The 18,552-nt window shown below is 38.4% G+C and overlaps 1 protein-coding gene across 1 annotated transcript in view; it reads right to left on the reverse strand.

Annotated features, from left to right (window-relative positions):
- The window catches only part of fig4a (FIG4 phosphoinositide 5-phosphatase a), an 86,960-nt gene that overhangs the window by 22,149 nt on the left and 46,259 nt on the right, over positions 1-18,552 (reverse strand). Inside the window, exons 17-21 of the mRNA XM_017723833.2 lie at positions 16,832-16,970; positions 15,853-15,911; positions 14,015-14,162; positions 13,381-13,464; positions 4,613-4,808 (exon numbers count right to left, since the gene is read on the reverse strand). Of these exons, the coding sequence (XP_017579322.1) occupies positions 4,613-4,808; positions 13,381-13,464; positions 14,015-14,162; positions 15,853-15,911; positions 16,832-16,970 (626 nt within the window). The remainder of the gene's footprint in view (positions 1-4,612; positions 4,809-13,380; positions 13,465-14,014; positions 14,163-15,852; positions 15,912-16,831; positions 16,971-18,552) is intronic.

The following is an 18,552-nucleotide window of genomic DNA, read 5'->3' on the forward strand; positions in this document are numbered from 1 at the left end:
GTGTTATTATTATCAGTAGGTATGTTAACAAAAAGGAATTTCTTATTGCCATAAAGGGAATTCCCAGCAGTTGGATGATGTATTTGCATAATGCATGCTGGGGATAGTAGTGAGAGAACACTAATAGATGAAAATAGACAAAGGACACACAATCATGAATTCTGTCAAACCATTGAGGCTAAGTATAATGTTGTATGACCTAATATTACATAACTTGACAAATAACATATTAAATGTTAGTTTTAGGCCAGAATGTCTAAACTTTTCTCTGGACTCTACATTACTTTGTCAGATTGCCAGTCTAACTTGACAGACTTTGTCTAAAAGCTAAACCCGCAGAGTCAATGATTTTATTAAAAGCTAAATGACATTAATAATATTAACCATTCAAAACAAATTTCTTAGTTAAACTAATAGATAAGGGCCGTGTTGGAGTATGTACAAGTAAAAAAGCATTTGTCACTTCACTTTCATTTCATGAACTTCAAAAATCCAAAAATAACTCTCTTTACTTTTACAATTTACTTGGTTTGGGGTTTTAATGCAATAATAATATTGATATAGCATGCTGCCAGTGCAAGTGTAATTTATCAGACCATTTCCTGAACCTTAAGCCTAAACGTTACTCTAAACTTAGAAGCAAAAGACTGCAGACAAATGAAAAAGTGCTGATATTTAAAGCATGTATATACACTGTTAGAAATAAAAGTACTGTGCAGGCATGTTTTTCGTTAATTAATTAATAAACAATGTAAATGTACTCTCAAAAGTACAACAATGATTTTAAAGTCTAATTGTGTACCGTAAATAAGTTTTTCCCAGTGGACAAGTGCATATTTATACCTTTTCATAAACTAATAATTTAAATCAAAACAATAAAATACAAGCCTGGAGACAAGATGGGGTGCGAGGAGTCAATATTGAGGAGTTAGAAAATATAATTTCAATAGATAATGGTACAATTATGTCCCCTGACTAAAGGTACCAAGATGTGCCCATTTAGACAGCTAATCAGCAGTAAAGATTTTGGAATAAGCATGCTTATTCCCTTACCGATGCTAATTAGACTGACTAATAGCCTGTAGCCTGGAGATAGATTAGGACAACTACAATAAACTGCAGCACAGTACTTCAAAAGCAATGTTCAATGAATAAATGGGGGCAGTCTAGAGGGCTAGAGGTTAGGGAACCGGTCCTGTGATTGGAAGGTCACTGGTTCGATCCCCAGAGTCGTCAGTACGTGACTCAGGTGTCCTTGAGCAAGACACCTAACCCCCAACTGCTCCCCAGGTGCTGCGTATAAGGCTGCCCACTGTTCCAGGCAAGTGTGCTCACTGCCCCCTGGGTGTGTGTGCTCACTAGTGTGTGTATGTGGTGTTTAACGGATGGGTTAAATGCAGAGGTGAAATTTCACAGGGTCACTTAATTTTAATCATAATAATAAACGCAAGCAAGAACAATTAATCACCGAGATTTGGTTGTATCTATACACAAACATCCAATGCAACACACTGACAGGATTTTTATTCAAACATTTTGCAAATTTGAAGTGAATTTCTGCAAGGTTGCTCAAACAAAATGTTCAAACAGGATGCAAACAGGATATGAACTCTCGGTACAGCAGCCCTCTGTCAACTGTATTTAGCTGTATCCCTAACAGTTCCGAGATGCCGAATGGTACAGGGAGTCACCCACTTACTGAGGGCCTAAGATTGTCAGTGCTGATCATTCTGATCTGATGCTACATTTGTTATTAAGCAGCTTTCATTCCTACTGCATTAACACTCATTTGAGAGCGTTTCCCCCTCATCATTTTTTTCACATTATTTTTTTGATCAGTTTCCCCTCACCATCTTTTCACAATATTACTTTTTTCGATGAAACAACCTTTGCACCTCATCCAACCTCAAAAACATTTTTATAGCATTTTTTCTTAAGTTCGGTTTTCTATGCATGCTTTTCTATAATTTGTTATACATATTTTCAAAAAGAAATCGACAGAAAACTCTCTATCAAAAGGAAATCCTGTTTACATCATCACTGTGCAATCTAACCAGTGCTTTGGCCTCAATTAACTCCTAATTACCAACTAGCTTAAGTGTTAAAAGTTTTTTTAGTGGGTGTGTGTGTGCGCGTTTGTGTAAATGTCTGCCACTGTGTACATGAGCATGTGTGCACATGCACTTTCCCATGACCTCTGCCTTTGCCCTAAGGGGGCAATCCCTAATATACCTCACATGCGTGGCATTTACTAGATGAAGTCTTGCAGGTGAGCTGTCTTGGCAGGGCTAATAGGTTTGTGAGGACATGGAGAGAGGGGTTGAGTGGGTTCAGCAGCACCGCAGGGACGGTAATGAGTGTGTCACCAGCTCCATCTCTGTATAAACCGAGCCCTGAGGCTACAGCTCTAGCAGAAACAGACAGATGCTGAAGAGCTGTGGCTCAGCACGGGCCAGCATTCAGCCCAGCAGACAAACAAATGCACGTGGGAAAGCATACAACACACACACACACACACACACACACACACACACACACACACACACACACACACTACACTACACTACACTACACTACACTACACTACACTACAGCTACTGTGCAAACACAGAAAAACACATTCAACTACACACATTTGCACGTGCCCACATAAACACACACAGTGCACTAATGATGTCATTGCCATATTGTCCAGACTGCTTTTGTATGATGCGAAGAACAAGAAAAGAGTAGATAAGAGAAAAGAAGACAAGATCTTTGCAAACAAGAGTTTGCAAGAGAAGAAAAGAGAAGAGAAGAGAAAAGAGAAGAAGGGTAGCTGAGAAGAGAAGAGAAGAGAAGAGAAGAGGGGTAGCTGGGAAGAGAAGAGGGGTAGCTGGGAAGAGAAGAGGGGTAGCTGGGAAGAGAACAGAAGAGAAGAAAAGAGAAGAGGGGTAGCCGAGAAGAGAAGAGCAGTAGAGGAGAAGAGAAGAGAACAGAAGAGAAGAAAAGAGAAGAGGGGTAGCTGAGAAGAGAAAAGAAGAGAAGAGAAGAGGGGTAGCTGGGAAGAGAAGAGAAGAAAAGAGAAGAGGGGTAGCTGAGAAGAGAAGAGAAGAGAAGAGAAGAGAAGAGAAGAGAAGAGGGGTAGCTGGGAAGAGAAGAGGGGTAGCTGGGAAGAGAAGAGGGGTAGCCGAGAAGAGAAGAAAAGAGAAGAGGGGTAGCCGAGAAGAGAAGAGCAGTAGAGGAGAAGAGAAGAGAACAGAAGAGAAGAGAAGAGGGGTAGCTGGGAAGAGAAGAGAAGAAAAGAGAAGAGGGGTAGCCGAGAAGAGAAGAGCAGTAGAGGAGAAGAGAAGAGAACAGAAGAGAAGAGAAGAGGGGTAGCTGGGAAGAGAAGAGGACAAAAGAGAAGAGGGGTAGCCGAGAAGAGAAGAGCAGTAGAGGAGAAGAGAAGAGAACAGAAGAGAAGAAAAGAGAAGAGGGGTAGCTGAGAAGAGAAAAGAAGAGAAGAGAAGAGGGGTAGCTGGGAAGAGAAGAGGGGTAGCCGAGAAGAGAAGAGAACAGAAGAGAAGAAAAGAGAAGAGGGGTAGCCGAGAAGAGAAGAGAACAGAAGTGAAGAGCAGTAGAGGAGAAGAGAACAGAAGAGAAGAGCAGTAGAGGAGAAGAGAAGAGAACAGAAGAGAAGAGCAGTAGAGGAGAAGAGAAGAGAACAGAACAGAAGAGGCAGACAGTAAATGTGTATGCATCATTCACTGAATATCTTCTCTTTCTCCTTCCATTCCATTCCTGCCTTGCTGTCTCTCTTAGAAAACAAAACCAGACAGCCTTGTTGGCATGGCAACATGACAAAAACCTTGAGTCACACATGTGGGATGTGCGCCTTCAAAGAGAAAGTGAGATAGAGAGACAGAGGGAGAAAGAGAACGTTTTGGTCACAGTATCTTTGTGTGATGTGTGAGCTGTGTCTCTGTTCATGTGAGTAATATTGGATAAATCACAAAAATGGCGATCAGATTTATATATTATTAAATTGTTATTTTATTAATTAATAAATTCTGGATTAAGTATTTTCCCAACTGGTCAATATCATTATGCTACAAGTAGGTCTAGGTGTCTGTAGGTAGGATTACGCCAGACTACGGCATCAATACATTGGTAGCAGAACTAGCAGATGATATAATTAAAGTGTTACTCAGGCACACGCAGAGATAGAACCCCACTTTTTTTTGCCTTCAAACTGTTTTGCCTTACTGTGCATAACACCTGTATTTTATATGTTTAAACTTCATTAAATCACCTTAGCCCTTGTATCGGCTTGGGTTTCACAGAGAAAAGTGTGCAAGTGATATCTATTCTATATTTGTGACAGCTAGAAACCTTACTTCCTAGTCTTGGGTGGTGGAGAAAGAGGTTGCGTGGGAACAGAGATGAACCTTCTAGAGAGTTTAGGATTGGGTGACTGATGCTCTGATCACAGCTTACTTCAGATCACATCAGCGGAAACAGTTATAAAAGGCGTCATGTAATTGTGTAAATGGTCACTCATAGATTTCGAACAGAGAGCTGAGCAGGCAGCTCAGTAATGCTGCCTGACACTTATTTGTGTGGTGGCTACCTAACGAGGGTACGTTCCTACCTCCTGTGTACGGACGTTGTCGCCTGACTCGCCGATTTTGATTGGTGTGGAGCGCTGGGAGGCAGTGGCGTCATCTTCGCGATCTTCCTCAGAGTCATCCTCAGAGCTGCTGGAAATCTGTTCTTCACTGGGTGGAGGAGGAGCACTAGCTGCTGTCTTGCGTTGCAGTACCGCCTCCTCCTTATTAGACTTATTACTGCAGAGGAAAAAAAAAGAGCAACGCACAATGTGGAAAGAAAATCGGGGAAGTAAAAATGCATCAAGGTGGCGATTCAACTACATTGAATGGCAGTAATGATTTTAATTGATTGTTACACTACTATGGATAACGCACTATTTTTAAAATTCTAAGTATCAAATGCATACTGCTATCTAAACGATGCAATAAAAATAATTTTTAAAATTAAGCTTTCATAATGCACTAATAAGGCACTGTTTCAGACATGTGCATGACTAAAGAGAATAATGAAAATCATATGCAAAAATCTGAACAGTCTTGGTCAAATGATATGTCAAATTACAATCTCATTGAGGTTAAGCACAACAAATGTGTATTAATGAAGGATATCACATCACCCAACCATTTAAAGGTCAGTTATGTTTATGTGTGGGAATACAGCTGTCTCACTGGTTTGCATGAAATAAATGATTTAAAATAATACAAAAAAAGTCTGAAAAATGTTCAGAACTTTCATAACTACAACAATTGATCTCCACAGTTGCCAAACAATTCCTGAGCATTGTTTAAAGGCAAGATGATGGAAAACAGTGGTAAACATGTCCCTGTCCACTTTTTTGGAACACGTTGGAAGCATCAAATTCAGACTAAGTGTATACAAAAACACAATAAAGATTACATAATGTGTAATTAAATATTGTGCCTTTATCCTGTTGTCAATTGAATACAGGTCCAGACCAACCTGCAAATAATTAGTGTATGTTGTTTTTTTTTTTGGCCCAACTTTATTTTAGTGTGCGGTACATATTGCAAGGCTGTTACTGCTGACCCATTATGTCTTAAGATGCTGCGTGTACATAAAATAACTTTGATATGAAATGCTTCCCTGTAGTCCTTTACAGAAACCAGGGTTACCATTACCTGGCAAAAAGTCAAGATACGGAAATGGTTCAGGTAACATACAGGCCTGCTTGAGGTTCACTAAATAGACAGAGTGCTGCAGTGATTCCACATGTTTACAATCATGGTGGCTCAATCTGGCATGCTATCCTACACACTCCTGAGTCAGTGAACCTAGAGTTAATAATGAGCGCAGGCCATGTGTTGCTGTTTCACACCTGAAAAACAACAGTCAGGTGCAGTACCACAGGTTAAATATTCACACACTTCAAAACATGAGTACAAGGCCTGCTGTGTGTGTAAAAACTGGTTTCCTGGCAGTGAAGGTCACTGACTATGCGACTGTGTTTTGAGAGAGCTTGTGTATGAAATCACACATTGGCTGGTGTTTTTGTAGGACATAGACTTGGTAGTAAAAGTTCATAGAACATAAACGATTCATAAAAAGAAACAGTAAAAAGTCCAAAAGTCAGACACCACTCTTTTGCTAATCTAATTTCCAGTAAAAACGGTCATTATGAAAGATTATTGCCAGAAAAAAGCAAGAAACATATATTTAACAGAATCCATCAACACACTATGTATAACATTAAATCTATTAGTATTTCATTTGTCTATTCTTGACATTTGTGCATTTTACTGTCACATCAACTCTTTAATCCTTCTTTTTAAGTTAAAGCTGTCTTCCCATCAAAAGCACATCCTAAAAGTGTAAGAAATGCCTTCCTTTTTTTTTCTTAGATTTGTTCTTGAGAAGCAAAAGTCTAAGCCAGATTCATGATTCCTTAAACCACAGAATTGTTCACACCTTTGTGTTCTTCAGTGTGCATAGAACAAATCCCAAATAAAAAAACATTGTTAAATGTCAGAATCTTTGTAAAAACTGTGGGTTTTAAGAAGACGTTTCTTCTTAAGAACGGTTGGTAAGTGAGGCCCATAGTTTCTAAATGGAACAAATCTTTCTTTTTGAGTAAATCATTTGAGCAAATAAGGCAGATGCCCTAATACATAATTTCTAAAAGACACAAAAAAGCTATGGCACAACACTAATCTCAACGTAATTTCAGTTTAACAGTTGCTGGACAAAAATTCATTTGGTGATTGGAGGAGCCATCAGTGCCAAACACATTCCAAATGTTGCCTTCAGAGTTAGCACTTTATACTGGTATGAGCTGAAACTCCTCCCATTGCTTACAAAGTGAAGAAGCAGTTAAGTCTGTGTTAAAATTGAAGGAGGAAAGTACATATAACATTAAATTAAAATTAAACTTAAAAAGGTGAAAAAGAAGTCTGACTGATGCAGCCAAAGCTGGCACCACATGTAAAGCCATGAAGCATGACAAGGCAGTTACTGTGCTTGCTGAATGTGGCAAAAATGCTGCAGAGGAAGAATTTAAAGCTCCAGGGAAATTAAGTAAAATCATAGCTCAGTGCCTCCATCTCGTCTTTCCAGAATCATGATATGAGAAGGCAGAAAAATGGGAGTTATAATGCATAAGAATGACATCTAAAACCTACTCTATGGCTGCTTGACTTGATGTCAAATAAAAGAGTGCCAAGTGGTAGCCTTAAGGATACATCTTAGTACCTTTAGTCAGGGTACAAAGGTAGAATTTGTACTTTTCATAAATTTAAAGTACACAATTGGACCTTAAAACCACTGTTGTACCTTTGAGGGTACACTTACATTGTTTAACGAAAAATGTACCTGCACAGTACCTTTATTTCTAACAGTGTAGCTTCACTCTCATTAGTTCTAAAGTCACTAAAAGCCATCTCTGATTTCTGATTCATTGATAAGGCACCATTATCAGTAAACACGGCATAAATTTCCACTGCTATGCGATGACACTCAGTTATATATATCAAGCAAACCGGATGATAAAATTAAACTTAGCAAGATTGAGGACTGTATAAAAGACATAAAAGATTGGATGTCAAGTAACTTTCTGCTACTTAACTCACATAAAACTGAAGTCCTCCTCCTAGGTCCAAAAGCAGCTAGAAACAAACTGTCTAACTTAACACTTAACAATCTCTCAGCTGCATCAAGCTCATCTGTTAAAAATCTTGGTGTCGTGATAGATGCTGATCTGTCCTTCGATGCACATATAACTAATATCACTAGAACAGCCTTCCTGCATGTCCGCAATATCGCTAAATTAAGAAATGCATTATCTCTACAAGACGCAGAAAAATTAGTTCATGCATTTATTACCTCAAGGCTAGATTTCTGTAATGCCCTGCTGTCGGGATGTCCCAGCAAAAGCCTCAACAAGCTTCAGCTGGTCCAGAATGCTGCAGCCAGAGTCCTCAAAAGAACCAGAAAGTTCGACCATATCAGCCCAGTTTTATCAACCCTACACTGGTTACCAGTTAAATTTCGCATTGATTATAAAATTCTATTACTGACCTATAAAGCTCTAAACGGAGTCATCCCTCAGTACCTGAGCGAACTTCTCTCCTACTATGAACCATCACGCCTACTTAGATCACAAGCTGCTGGCTTACTACTGGTACCTAGAATTAATAAAGTTACATCAGGGGGGAGAGCCTTCTCATACAAAGCCCCCCAGCTCTGGAATAATCTTCCTGTTAATGTTCGGGAATCAGACACAGCCTCAGTTTTTAAGTCTAGGTTAAAAACTTACTTGTATAGTCAAGCCTTTGGTGATTAGTCTTCCCTGTCAAGATCTAGACCTGCTGGAGTCTCTGCTGCTCTGCTATACTGCTATATTGTAATCTGTGGTCAGCCACAGAACTGACTGTGTTTTTCTTTCCTTTCTCTGCCGAGTTGATCAGCTGCCCATCCTGTGCATCTGATGCTGTTGCCTCTTCTGCCTTGATCGAGTGCCGCTGCTCACCAGCCTTCTGGACCGGCTTGACCACCAATGAGGTTCTTGCTTTACAACGCTGTGCAGTCCTCACCCTCAGATCTTTTCTTTTCCCACTTTACTATAATACTTCATACTAATAATGTTTGCTATCCGGTGTTGACCGTAGGAGAATGGGTTCCCCTTCTGAGTCTTGGTTCCTCTCAAGGTTTCTTCCTCTTTTAGGGAGTTTTTCCTTGCCACCGTCGCCGCTGGCTTGCTCATGGGGGCTTGGACCTGGATTTTCTTTTCTTTTCTCTTCTCTCTGTAATACTGATTGTCCTGTAAAGCTGCTTTGTGACAACACCTGTTGTAAAAAGCTCTATATAAATAAATTTTGCTTGCTTGCCTTTTGCGTAACATTATCTTTGCTTGTTTACTGGGTGAACTGGGGCTAAATTAGAAAAAAAAAAAATCGATAATAGACTCTTTTGTTAGTGCATAAAAATAAATGACACCGCACTCATATTAAAATGTCCCCGTCTCTACAAGTGCACTCAATGGCACAAAGACAAATTGGAAAACAGCTAGTGTCTGATTGGAAGTGGAATTAAGCCACAGGTCCTGCCATGGCCTTAACATGGCCAATTCCTTTTGATAATTTTCCTCCATTTCCTGAACTATTAAAATGTTTCAGTTCATGTTGTAATTAAATATGAAGCTACAGGTAACCATGACTCATTGCTTTATAAGAGACTTTCTGATAATCTTGGGCAAATACTTGTTCAAACACTGATTTCAGAATATATGGCATGGGGCACAACCTAACATGGGGTAAAAAGATGAATTTTTTTTGTGTAGTTCAAGTAGAGCATGCTTTTGGTTATGTGCTCGTATTTCTACAGCAACACTGCAAATTTTCACAGTATTCTAATATATTCTCAGACAGATCTACTGTTGAAGGTCATGTTTTGTGCCATAAAAGTAACTTTTGTTTAAACATGTGTTTGACTGCTGCGTTGCGTAATATTTGCAGAATTGACACCTATTATTTATTATAAATTATAATTATATAATATAATAATAATATACTAATATATAATAATAATAATATAATAGTAATATAATATAATAATATAATTTAAATTATTTTTTTATTATACAAAGAAAATGTTTTTAGGATGTAATCAGTGCCCCTTGTTGCACCTATTATTTTAATCACCCTCTACAGTTAGTTTTAATGCAAAAGAAACAATCAGAGAATTCTATATCCCCAATTTGAATTCAAAACAGCAGATTTTTTGAAAGCTTTAATGTACTCATCAAAAGAGCATTACAGATGTGATGTAAATTAAATTAATTTCTGTTTAAGTGTGTTAATCCCAGCTCTTGTACTTTGTGGTCAAAAATATATAGCCCATATTTGAGACTGCTTCTGTCATATTTATTTTGACACATGTATCTACATTTTGAAGTTGGGAAGCTCATTTGGTTCAAACAACATAGATTTGTGTTGAAATAATTTTGTTTACATTAAAGACTTTTCGCGAATGTTACAACTAGTCCCTCAGTCTGCCACAATTGTTGCTGCCTATGTTGTATGCTAACACAACACTTTCGGTTTAATTATTCACAAACAGTTATGTCAGTTCTTTGAACAGCTAAACAGAACCAGACATCTGAAGTGTCGTATGTCTCTAAAAGCCAGATCACAGAAAATGATTACAGGAAATGGTTATGACTGTGCTGCCTGATGCCTGAGGCATTGTTTTCCCCAATAGATTTGACTTGAACTTTTAGGCTACATTGTATTTTTTTTAATCCTTCATGGTGCAAAGATACAGGGCATACTCAAAGAAAACTTTTCAGATTTTCCTCCATTTTACCATCAACATTAAAATAACATAATATAATTACAAAAACTCAGAAGACATATGTAGGTTCACTAGTCATTTTAAGTAAATAAAATGGCTGCATTAATGTTGTGGACATCACAAGCCCTTCTTCCTATACCCACCACTGTAAAGAACTCTGTGTCAGAAACAATGGACTATTTCAAAGTGAAAGACTTTTGTTTACAGCTCAACATATTAAATATGCAAAAATTTTGAAAAGTGGCCGGAATTCGTATTTAAATGTTGCAGTTTATCTTGTGCCAAATTTGATCACAAGGTGCTTAGATCACAAGTTGCTGGCTTACTATTAGTACTAGAATTAGAGTTACATCGGGGGGAGAACCTTAACATACAAAGCCCCCCAACTTTGGAACAATCTTCCAGTCAGTGTTTGGGACTCAAGACACAGCCTCGGTCTTCAAGTCTAGGCTAAAAACTTACTTGTTGAGTCAAGCCTTCGGTAATCAGTTTTCCCTGTTAGATTAAAGGTGCAGATCTGGGGGCTCAGGGAGAGTATTATGGTAAACTGGGAGTGTTGGTGCTGTCATCCCGATGCTCTCACACATTCACTCAGGTTTGTTGACAGGTGAGCAGAGGGCCACTGAACACCTCAGGGAGCCCTCATGTCTCTGTTACCTTTCTGGTTTCTCCCTTTTAGTTAGGCTGTAATAACTAGACCTGCTGGAGTCCGTGCTACACTCTGTTAATACTGCAATCTGTGAATTAACTCTGTGTTTTTCTTTTCTTTGCCGAGTTGAACAGCAGCCCACCCTGTGTCGCATGATGCTGTTGCTTCTTCTGCCTTGATCGGGTGCTCACTGCTCACCAGCCTTCTGGATGGGTTTGACCACCATTGAGCTTCATGCAGTACAATGCTGTGCAAACCTCACCCTCATGAACTGAGCCTCCTGATGCTGCTGCTGCTGCATAAACTAAAACTAAATCTAATTAACCACTGCTCCGCCTGGTTTCCCCATTTTGTACTATATTTTATAACAATGCTGTTTGCTATCCAGTGTCGAAAAACGGAGGATGAGTCCACTCAGAGGACCAAAAATACTTAACCTCATTTATTTTACTTGAACATTTAATCAATGTAGAGTTGCAGTTGGTCTACAGAACCTCCGCAAAAACATTTGTTGGGATAGTTTTTCAGAGAAGCTTGAACAGCACACAAGTGACTGTCAACAACGCAGGGAGAAACAAGAATCTTATTTAATATATAGAACTTATGCACTGTCATACAATACACCAGGGTTTTTCAGCTCCAGCTTTATACAGCCCTAGTAAAGTATCTGAATCCTGTGAAAAAGCTGATGAGTGTGTTAGATCAGGACAAAACACTGGCTACATAACTGTGGTCGTGGATTGAAGATGAAAACTATCTTGTACTACTCTTTTAACCTTAGCATTAATATCATTTCAGCACCAGACCAGGAGAACTGTATTCATATATGAAACCAAAATCTCCTCAGAGAGGTGACTCAATGCCAACCTAGTCTTTATTATTTACACACTGCAGGTAATGAAAGCCTGGCAACACGTGATTGCCTGCATGATTAATTCTAAAGCCCTTAATATTCATATTTAGACCAGTTTTGGTCAGCACTCAGGTTTAACAGCCTTATTGGAGTCATCTGAATGATGTTAATGTTAATAATTGGTGAAGACACAAATGAATTAGGTGGGATGCCCTTTACTACACCACTTACTTTACAAAACAGCTCACACTGCATTGCACTCAATACAATATGCTGATTATAAACAGATCACAATTAAAAATGACATATGACTTCTGTACCAGGTATGGGTTTAATAAAGAGTTCTTTCACTGGCATCCCATAGACATCTGCAGACCTGGGTAAATTCCACAAATTTGGTTCTGATACACATTTTAGTAATACTTGTAAATTCTGAAAATGACATGGCCATGGCAAATAAGCAGCCTGTAATCAATCTCTGTCAATCACAAACATTGTAAGCTCTGCTCTGTGTATCTAGTCTAATTTTTTAGCTGCCACATCACTCATGTTTTCCTTGGCTGCCATTGCATTAGCAGTACTTACAGGATTGACTACTGATAGCAGAGGCCCTCTTGTGTCACCTGTGGTGCTAGGTTAGGTTCGTAGCTCAAAGAACCCTCAGAATAGGGACTCTGGCTCTAAATGTAAGGTTAAATGGTCAAGAGAAACTGACTGATCATATGGAAGGAAACACTACGTTCAGTAAGCTCATGCGTATGTGAACTAAAGTGGAAGAAATGCTTGTTCTGTTAGTACAGCTTTGGCAGAATTGCCCGTATCACAATGTATTAACAGACTGACACAATTTAAGAGGGCAAGAAACACTCCAACAGTCTAACCCAAAACAGAGGAAAGGTAAACAGAGGAAATACAAACATAATGGGGCAAAAAGGCTTAGCAATTAATTGAAAGGCACCTTTGACTATCAACATAGCTTCTTTCTTAGAATGTTGCTTTATAATATTAAAAATGCTGTTTATAACAGAAGCACACAACTATTAAACAAAACAAACAACTGTTTATATCACCATTCGATTTTCATTTGACATCAGCAACACTTCTGTATGTGAGCAGAACCTTGTTCTCTGCCAGCTTGATTCGTTTGTTCATTAGCATAGCAGCTATTGTATTACATTGTATCTGATGTTAGTATGAGTATGAGTGCAAGTAATTGTGCACGGTATCAGAACAACAGGCAAAACAATTCTTGATTACATCTTTCTACACTCTCTTTTTTTCCCTTCACATTTTTCATGCTCCTATTACAGACGCATACAATTCTATTCAATGATTTGTTCTAAATCCTTCAGCTTCCATGATAGACACCAATCTGACATGTAGCTTTCACTCTGAATGTCTGCCAGTTTTTCTAATAAATATGTTTCTACTGAAACGTCTGAGCCTGTTTCTGCAAGGCTGTAGACAAGCTGTTTAGCATTGCAGTAAAGTCCATACTCACCCTAAGACTGACTTCCCAGTCTCTTCTGGCTTGCGCACTGTGAATGGGCTGGGATCAAGTCCAACACTCTTTGGCATGAACTCCCTAAAATAAAGACAATAAAAAAAATACTTCACAAAACATACATAATGCAAATAAATGTTGAAACAATATCACACAAAAAGTAAGAACATTTAACTAAAAACAATCAACTAACAATAACAATCAATACCTGCACCCAGCTATGGATTTAGATATGGTATTTTTCAGACAGTTGTAAAGTCACAAAATGACCTACAAAAAGAGGCCTATACAAACTGAACTAGCTGATACCTTTCTTACCAAAAACATATGAATAGAGAGACAAAAAAGACGAAAAAAGAGATTGAGAAAGGGAACAATCAGAAGAAGGTAATTGCTGAAGAGGCGAGTAAGATGAAACATAAAACTCATCTCTATTAAAGTAAATAAAGATGCATAATATTCCAGATGAAATATTTAATGTATGTTTTCACTGTTTCAGAACTATACTGATTAAATCTAATTCTTTTAAGAGATGGACTTGAATGCTGAATATTTTTACACTTTTAATTATATATACAAAATGAAGCTGGCGACCAAGAATAAAAGTTTAATGGAATGGAGTGGAACTGACCTTGCAGAGTTGGTCATGGCGATACAGAACGTATCATCAAATGAGGTGAGCTCATAGGGCTTGAAGAATTCTGTGTACATGTCTGTGCTCTCCTCATACCGGTTCACTCGTTTCACCAAAACCTTCTTCTTGTTCTTCTCACATGGAACTACATAGAAAAGTGAATTCATGATTGGGTTATACATGGTGAATAAACAGTTACCCACCACACACATAAATATATTACATCAAGGATTAATCCTGGTCTTGGAGACCTATTACCTTGAGAAGTTTAGTTCCAAACCCTTACCAAACACACCTGATCCAAGTAATGAAAGCCTTAAGGAACATCAGAATATGAATTGAGAAGAGGACCTTAAATAACAGCTTTTTTCACAAACACTAAAGTTTGTAAAAAAGTAGCCCGAGTAGACTGATAAATCAATGTGATAAGCCAGTTATTAACTTCAGCATTACTCAGCACATTTGAGGAATGATCAAACTGTGTAGTTGATAGTGGACATGCTTGTGAATGATAAGTTTAGCATCAGTGTTGTACTGGACTTCTGCTCAGGGCAGTAGTGCACTGAAGCAGGCAATGAGAGAGAAAGAAAATGTTCCAAAAACTCTCAAATTTTCCCCAAGTACACCAAGATGTAACTGTAAATATATATATATATATATATATATATATATATATATATATATACATACACATTTTATATATTGTGATGGACTATGTTACTGAATACACTTAGGACAGTGTATTCTGTATACAGGAATCATTACTTTTTCCAAAGTATTTTGCCTAACTGTATGTACAATGGTTTGCAGTGAGCGTACCGATAAAAATGACGTTAATTTTCACGCTCATATAAATTAAAATTCAACTTCATTTATCATGTATTTGTGTGTGTAAATTCCAAGCCTTGTCTTCTACTGTGGCTTTCTGTGGTCTTAATATGGCTTTAATTTAACATAGTAAAGGCAAAATCCTGAGTAGTGCTGGAAGTCACCACGTGTGCTCATTTTATTAAAAACAATGGCTTTGAATTTTTGCACACTGTGTGACACAATGCAGTGCTTCCAGTGTGATACTGATAAATGTAAATTACCTCTATTCTGATTGCATGCCCTATATTATGCTTCATTTAAAAACTATTCTGGGATTTCTTATAACTTCAGTGTGAATGGGTAGAGCTAAACTAGTCTAGGCTGAATGAGTGAATACACATGAATGAATTTGTTTTCGTGACATCACAAAACAATACTACATATTACTTGGAAATCTTTCACATAAAATGTGAAAATTATTTGGTACATTGGCCCTTTATCACACCCCACAATACCTGTTCCTATGAATTAAGTGTTGTGATCTACATGCATTTTACTTCATTTAACAATTTGTGAGGAATAAGGGCTAGATGGTCGGTGCTGTTAAAGCAATGATTTTTCTAAACGTCTGCATAATTACAACATTAAGATGTAAACAAAGTCATTTAGAGAAGTCTTACATGGATTGCTCTATTCCAGATAAACTTACTGTGTCAGAATTGTTCACGGTAGTGGTGATTGGAATTGGCCATCTGAAGAGATTAATGCTTCTGAAAGCTACCTAAGCCCGTGTTGCCTGATGCCTTAGATGTAGTTTGACATTGTCAATCACTGAATTAGACAATGTGTTTGAAATAAAATGCTGGAAGTCCCGTTTAACTAATCAACTATCAAAAACGATGAGTTTAACAAGATCATACTTAGAATTGTTTTTCACCACTGTTGTTATTTTCTCCTCAGTCTTTTATTCTATCCCAAACCACTGGTAAACACACAAAAACAATGTTATGCAAAAATATAAATACCTTCATCATACGGTAACGGCAGGTAGGATAGCACACCATCTGACCACCAATATGTGTAACTGTGTGGATGGAACAAAGACGTAACATAAAATTTACAACAGGAATATTAGTGTAATATTGAGTTTTCTCTGCATATGCATTTCCAGCATTGAAACAAGCCTTGTACCCAATAACCCACATAGGCCAGCATAATGCCCTCCTCAGTCGCTGGTAATTTCACCTGAACAAAAAAAATGTATTTTATTCAATTTGCCCTGAATTCAGAGTAATCATTTCACTGCATGTCTACCGTAGCATGGTTTGTGCCAAGAAAAATAGGCTAGATTCCATCCGTTCCATTTTCCATGATAATAGCTGACCCATCAACTCGGGCCTTTAACAATCTGATTCTTGGGCCACAGAATAATCTGGAGTCTCTATTATGCAAGTTTCTCAAAAAAAAGTGCCCTAAGCAGCCAAGCATGGTCCAGTATAGAGAAGTGAAAGTGGGTCAGATCATAAAGTCAGGGGCCTCCCCTCTCTATATGCACCACACAGCCCCAGGAATGAAAAAATAATTAATTAAAAACAAAAATCAAGTAACAGGAGAGGCAGGGGAAAAATCTAAGAATGTTTGCTCTTGCAAATATGTGCACAAAGTTGTGTACAATGCAGAAAAGGTGGGTATGAAATGGGACACAGGTGTAGTGAAAGAATAACACTATAACCAACATTTAAACCAATGGTCTATTTATTTTATACTAAAACTGTTCTTTTCAACACAGTTTTGGGATACTGATGTTCCTTGTAAGTTCTGTCCTCCTTACTCCAGCCATTCATTCTACCTGCCTCCTACTCTGTACATAGCTGCTTAAATTTACTATGTCTGTCTACACAGCCAAAGCCAGAACAAACACAAACACAAACACACACACAAATCAACTTCGTGCATGTGTGCTGATGCAATTGAACAGACACACATACATACATGTACACACACCTGCGTCTTTCTTGGGGTAGAGCCATGGTGTTGCTCTGGTGGAGATAGAAGTCTGTAGGCAGTTCCCAAAGATGAGGCTTGGACTCAGAAGGCTGGTACACCTGTAGGAAGAGGTTTATGGCATCTTGCCTGTCTGCATCTGATAGAGAGAGAGGAAGCAAGAGAGAGACAGACAGAGAGAGAGAGAGAGAGAGAGAGAGAGAGAGAGAGAGAGAGAGAGAGAGAGAGAGAGAGAGAGAGAGATATTTGGTAAAAAGGAAATAGTATGTGGCCATACTAACGTCTAAGCAGTGGGTTCAGCTATTTCAGCCACCCACTGCTAACAGGCTATGCCATCTCCTTAGAACAAATACTGACCGTAGAATTAATTGTACTGAAGAACTCTGAAGGACGGGCACTGCCAGAGAATGCCAAGTCAGTTTGTCAAATCTGGCCAACTGCCCTGGCCAACTCTAAGTGCAGCTATTGAAGAGGAAAAATCTAAAAGCAAAAAGAGCTCAGCCACAAAGTACTAGAACATGCATGAGCGGCACTGCTAAGCCCTAAAGCACATAACTTGAAAACAATCAAACCTCGGTTGCAATGCTCTCTACCAATTTCTAAACTGAAGACGCCTAAGATCTCCATGTGCAATGCCAAGTATTGGCAGAAATGGTGTAAAGCACACTGACACTGGACTCTGGAGCAGTGGACGTATGTTCGCTGGAGTGACAAATTACATTTCACCATCTGGTAGCCTGAGAGACAAGGCCAGGAGAATGCTATCTACTTGAATGCATAGCACCAACTTTAAAGTTTGGTGGAGCAGAAATAAAGGTCTGGGGCTGTTCTTCATGGCTTGAGCCACATCACATAAGGATAATCTTAATGTATGTCAATGACTGTGTGCACAAAGTGAGGAGGTCAATAAAGAAATGGTTTACTACAGAGTTTGGTGTGGAGGAACTTGACTGACCTGCAGTGCTCTTAACTCAAACCCCATCACACCTTTAGAATGCATTGGAACTCTGCAAACCAAACAATGTCCATGATCAGTGCTTGACCTTACAAATGCTCTGATGATTGAATGGAAGCGAATCCCTGTAGTCATGTTTCAAAATCTAGCTTTCTTCTAAATGTGTGGGCTGTTAATATAGCAAAGGGTGAACAAGCTCCATAGTAATGCCCATGGTTTTCGGAATGAGATGCTCAACAAGTACATATATGCAAATATAGTGTTTGGGTGTCTACATGGTTTAGGACATGTAATGTAGTTTCCATGGGAACAGAGATGAACCTAGAGAGTTTAGAACTAGCTGACTGACTAACTGAGGAAACTGAAAGGAACTGAAAGAATGTGGATGGGATAGAGTGAGAACAAAGAATTTGAATAAATGGTTCACTGACAAATGGTGTTTGAAGATGACCTCTTTGATTATAGTTAAATGACTAAGACGACAGATGTTTATGTCTTTCAAAAAGTTTTAAGCGACACTCATTAGACCATATGTATTTGACTTTCCAGGGAAGCATTCCTCTTAAAAAGAGAAAAACAAATGAGACAACCATCATGGTGAGTTGACTTGTCAGACAGAAATAGGAAGAAAAAACAGGTTCAATAAACAACGTTAATGCATTGGAAACATGGAGCAGCAATACAAGCCACTTCCAAAGGAATTCCAATGGATGAAAACAACAAATACTATGAGAAACAGAGATGACTGCAGACTGTAGAAGACAAG

Source organism: Pygocentrus nattereri, chromosome 4 (assembly GCF_015220715.1).
Source record: "Pygocentrus nattereri isolate fPygNat1 chromosome 4, fPygNat1.pri, whole genome shotgun sequence".
Lineage (NCBI taxonomy): Eukaryota > Metazoa > Chordata > Actinopteri > Characiformes > Serrasalmidae > Pygocentrus > Pygocentrus nattereri.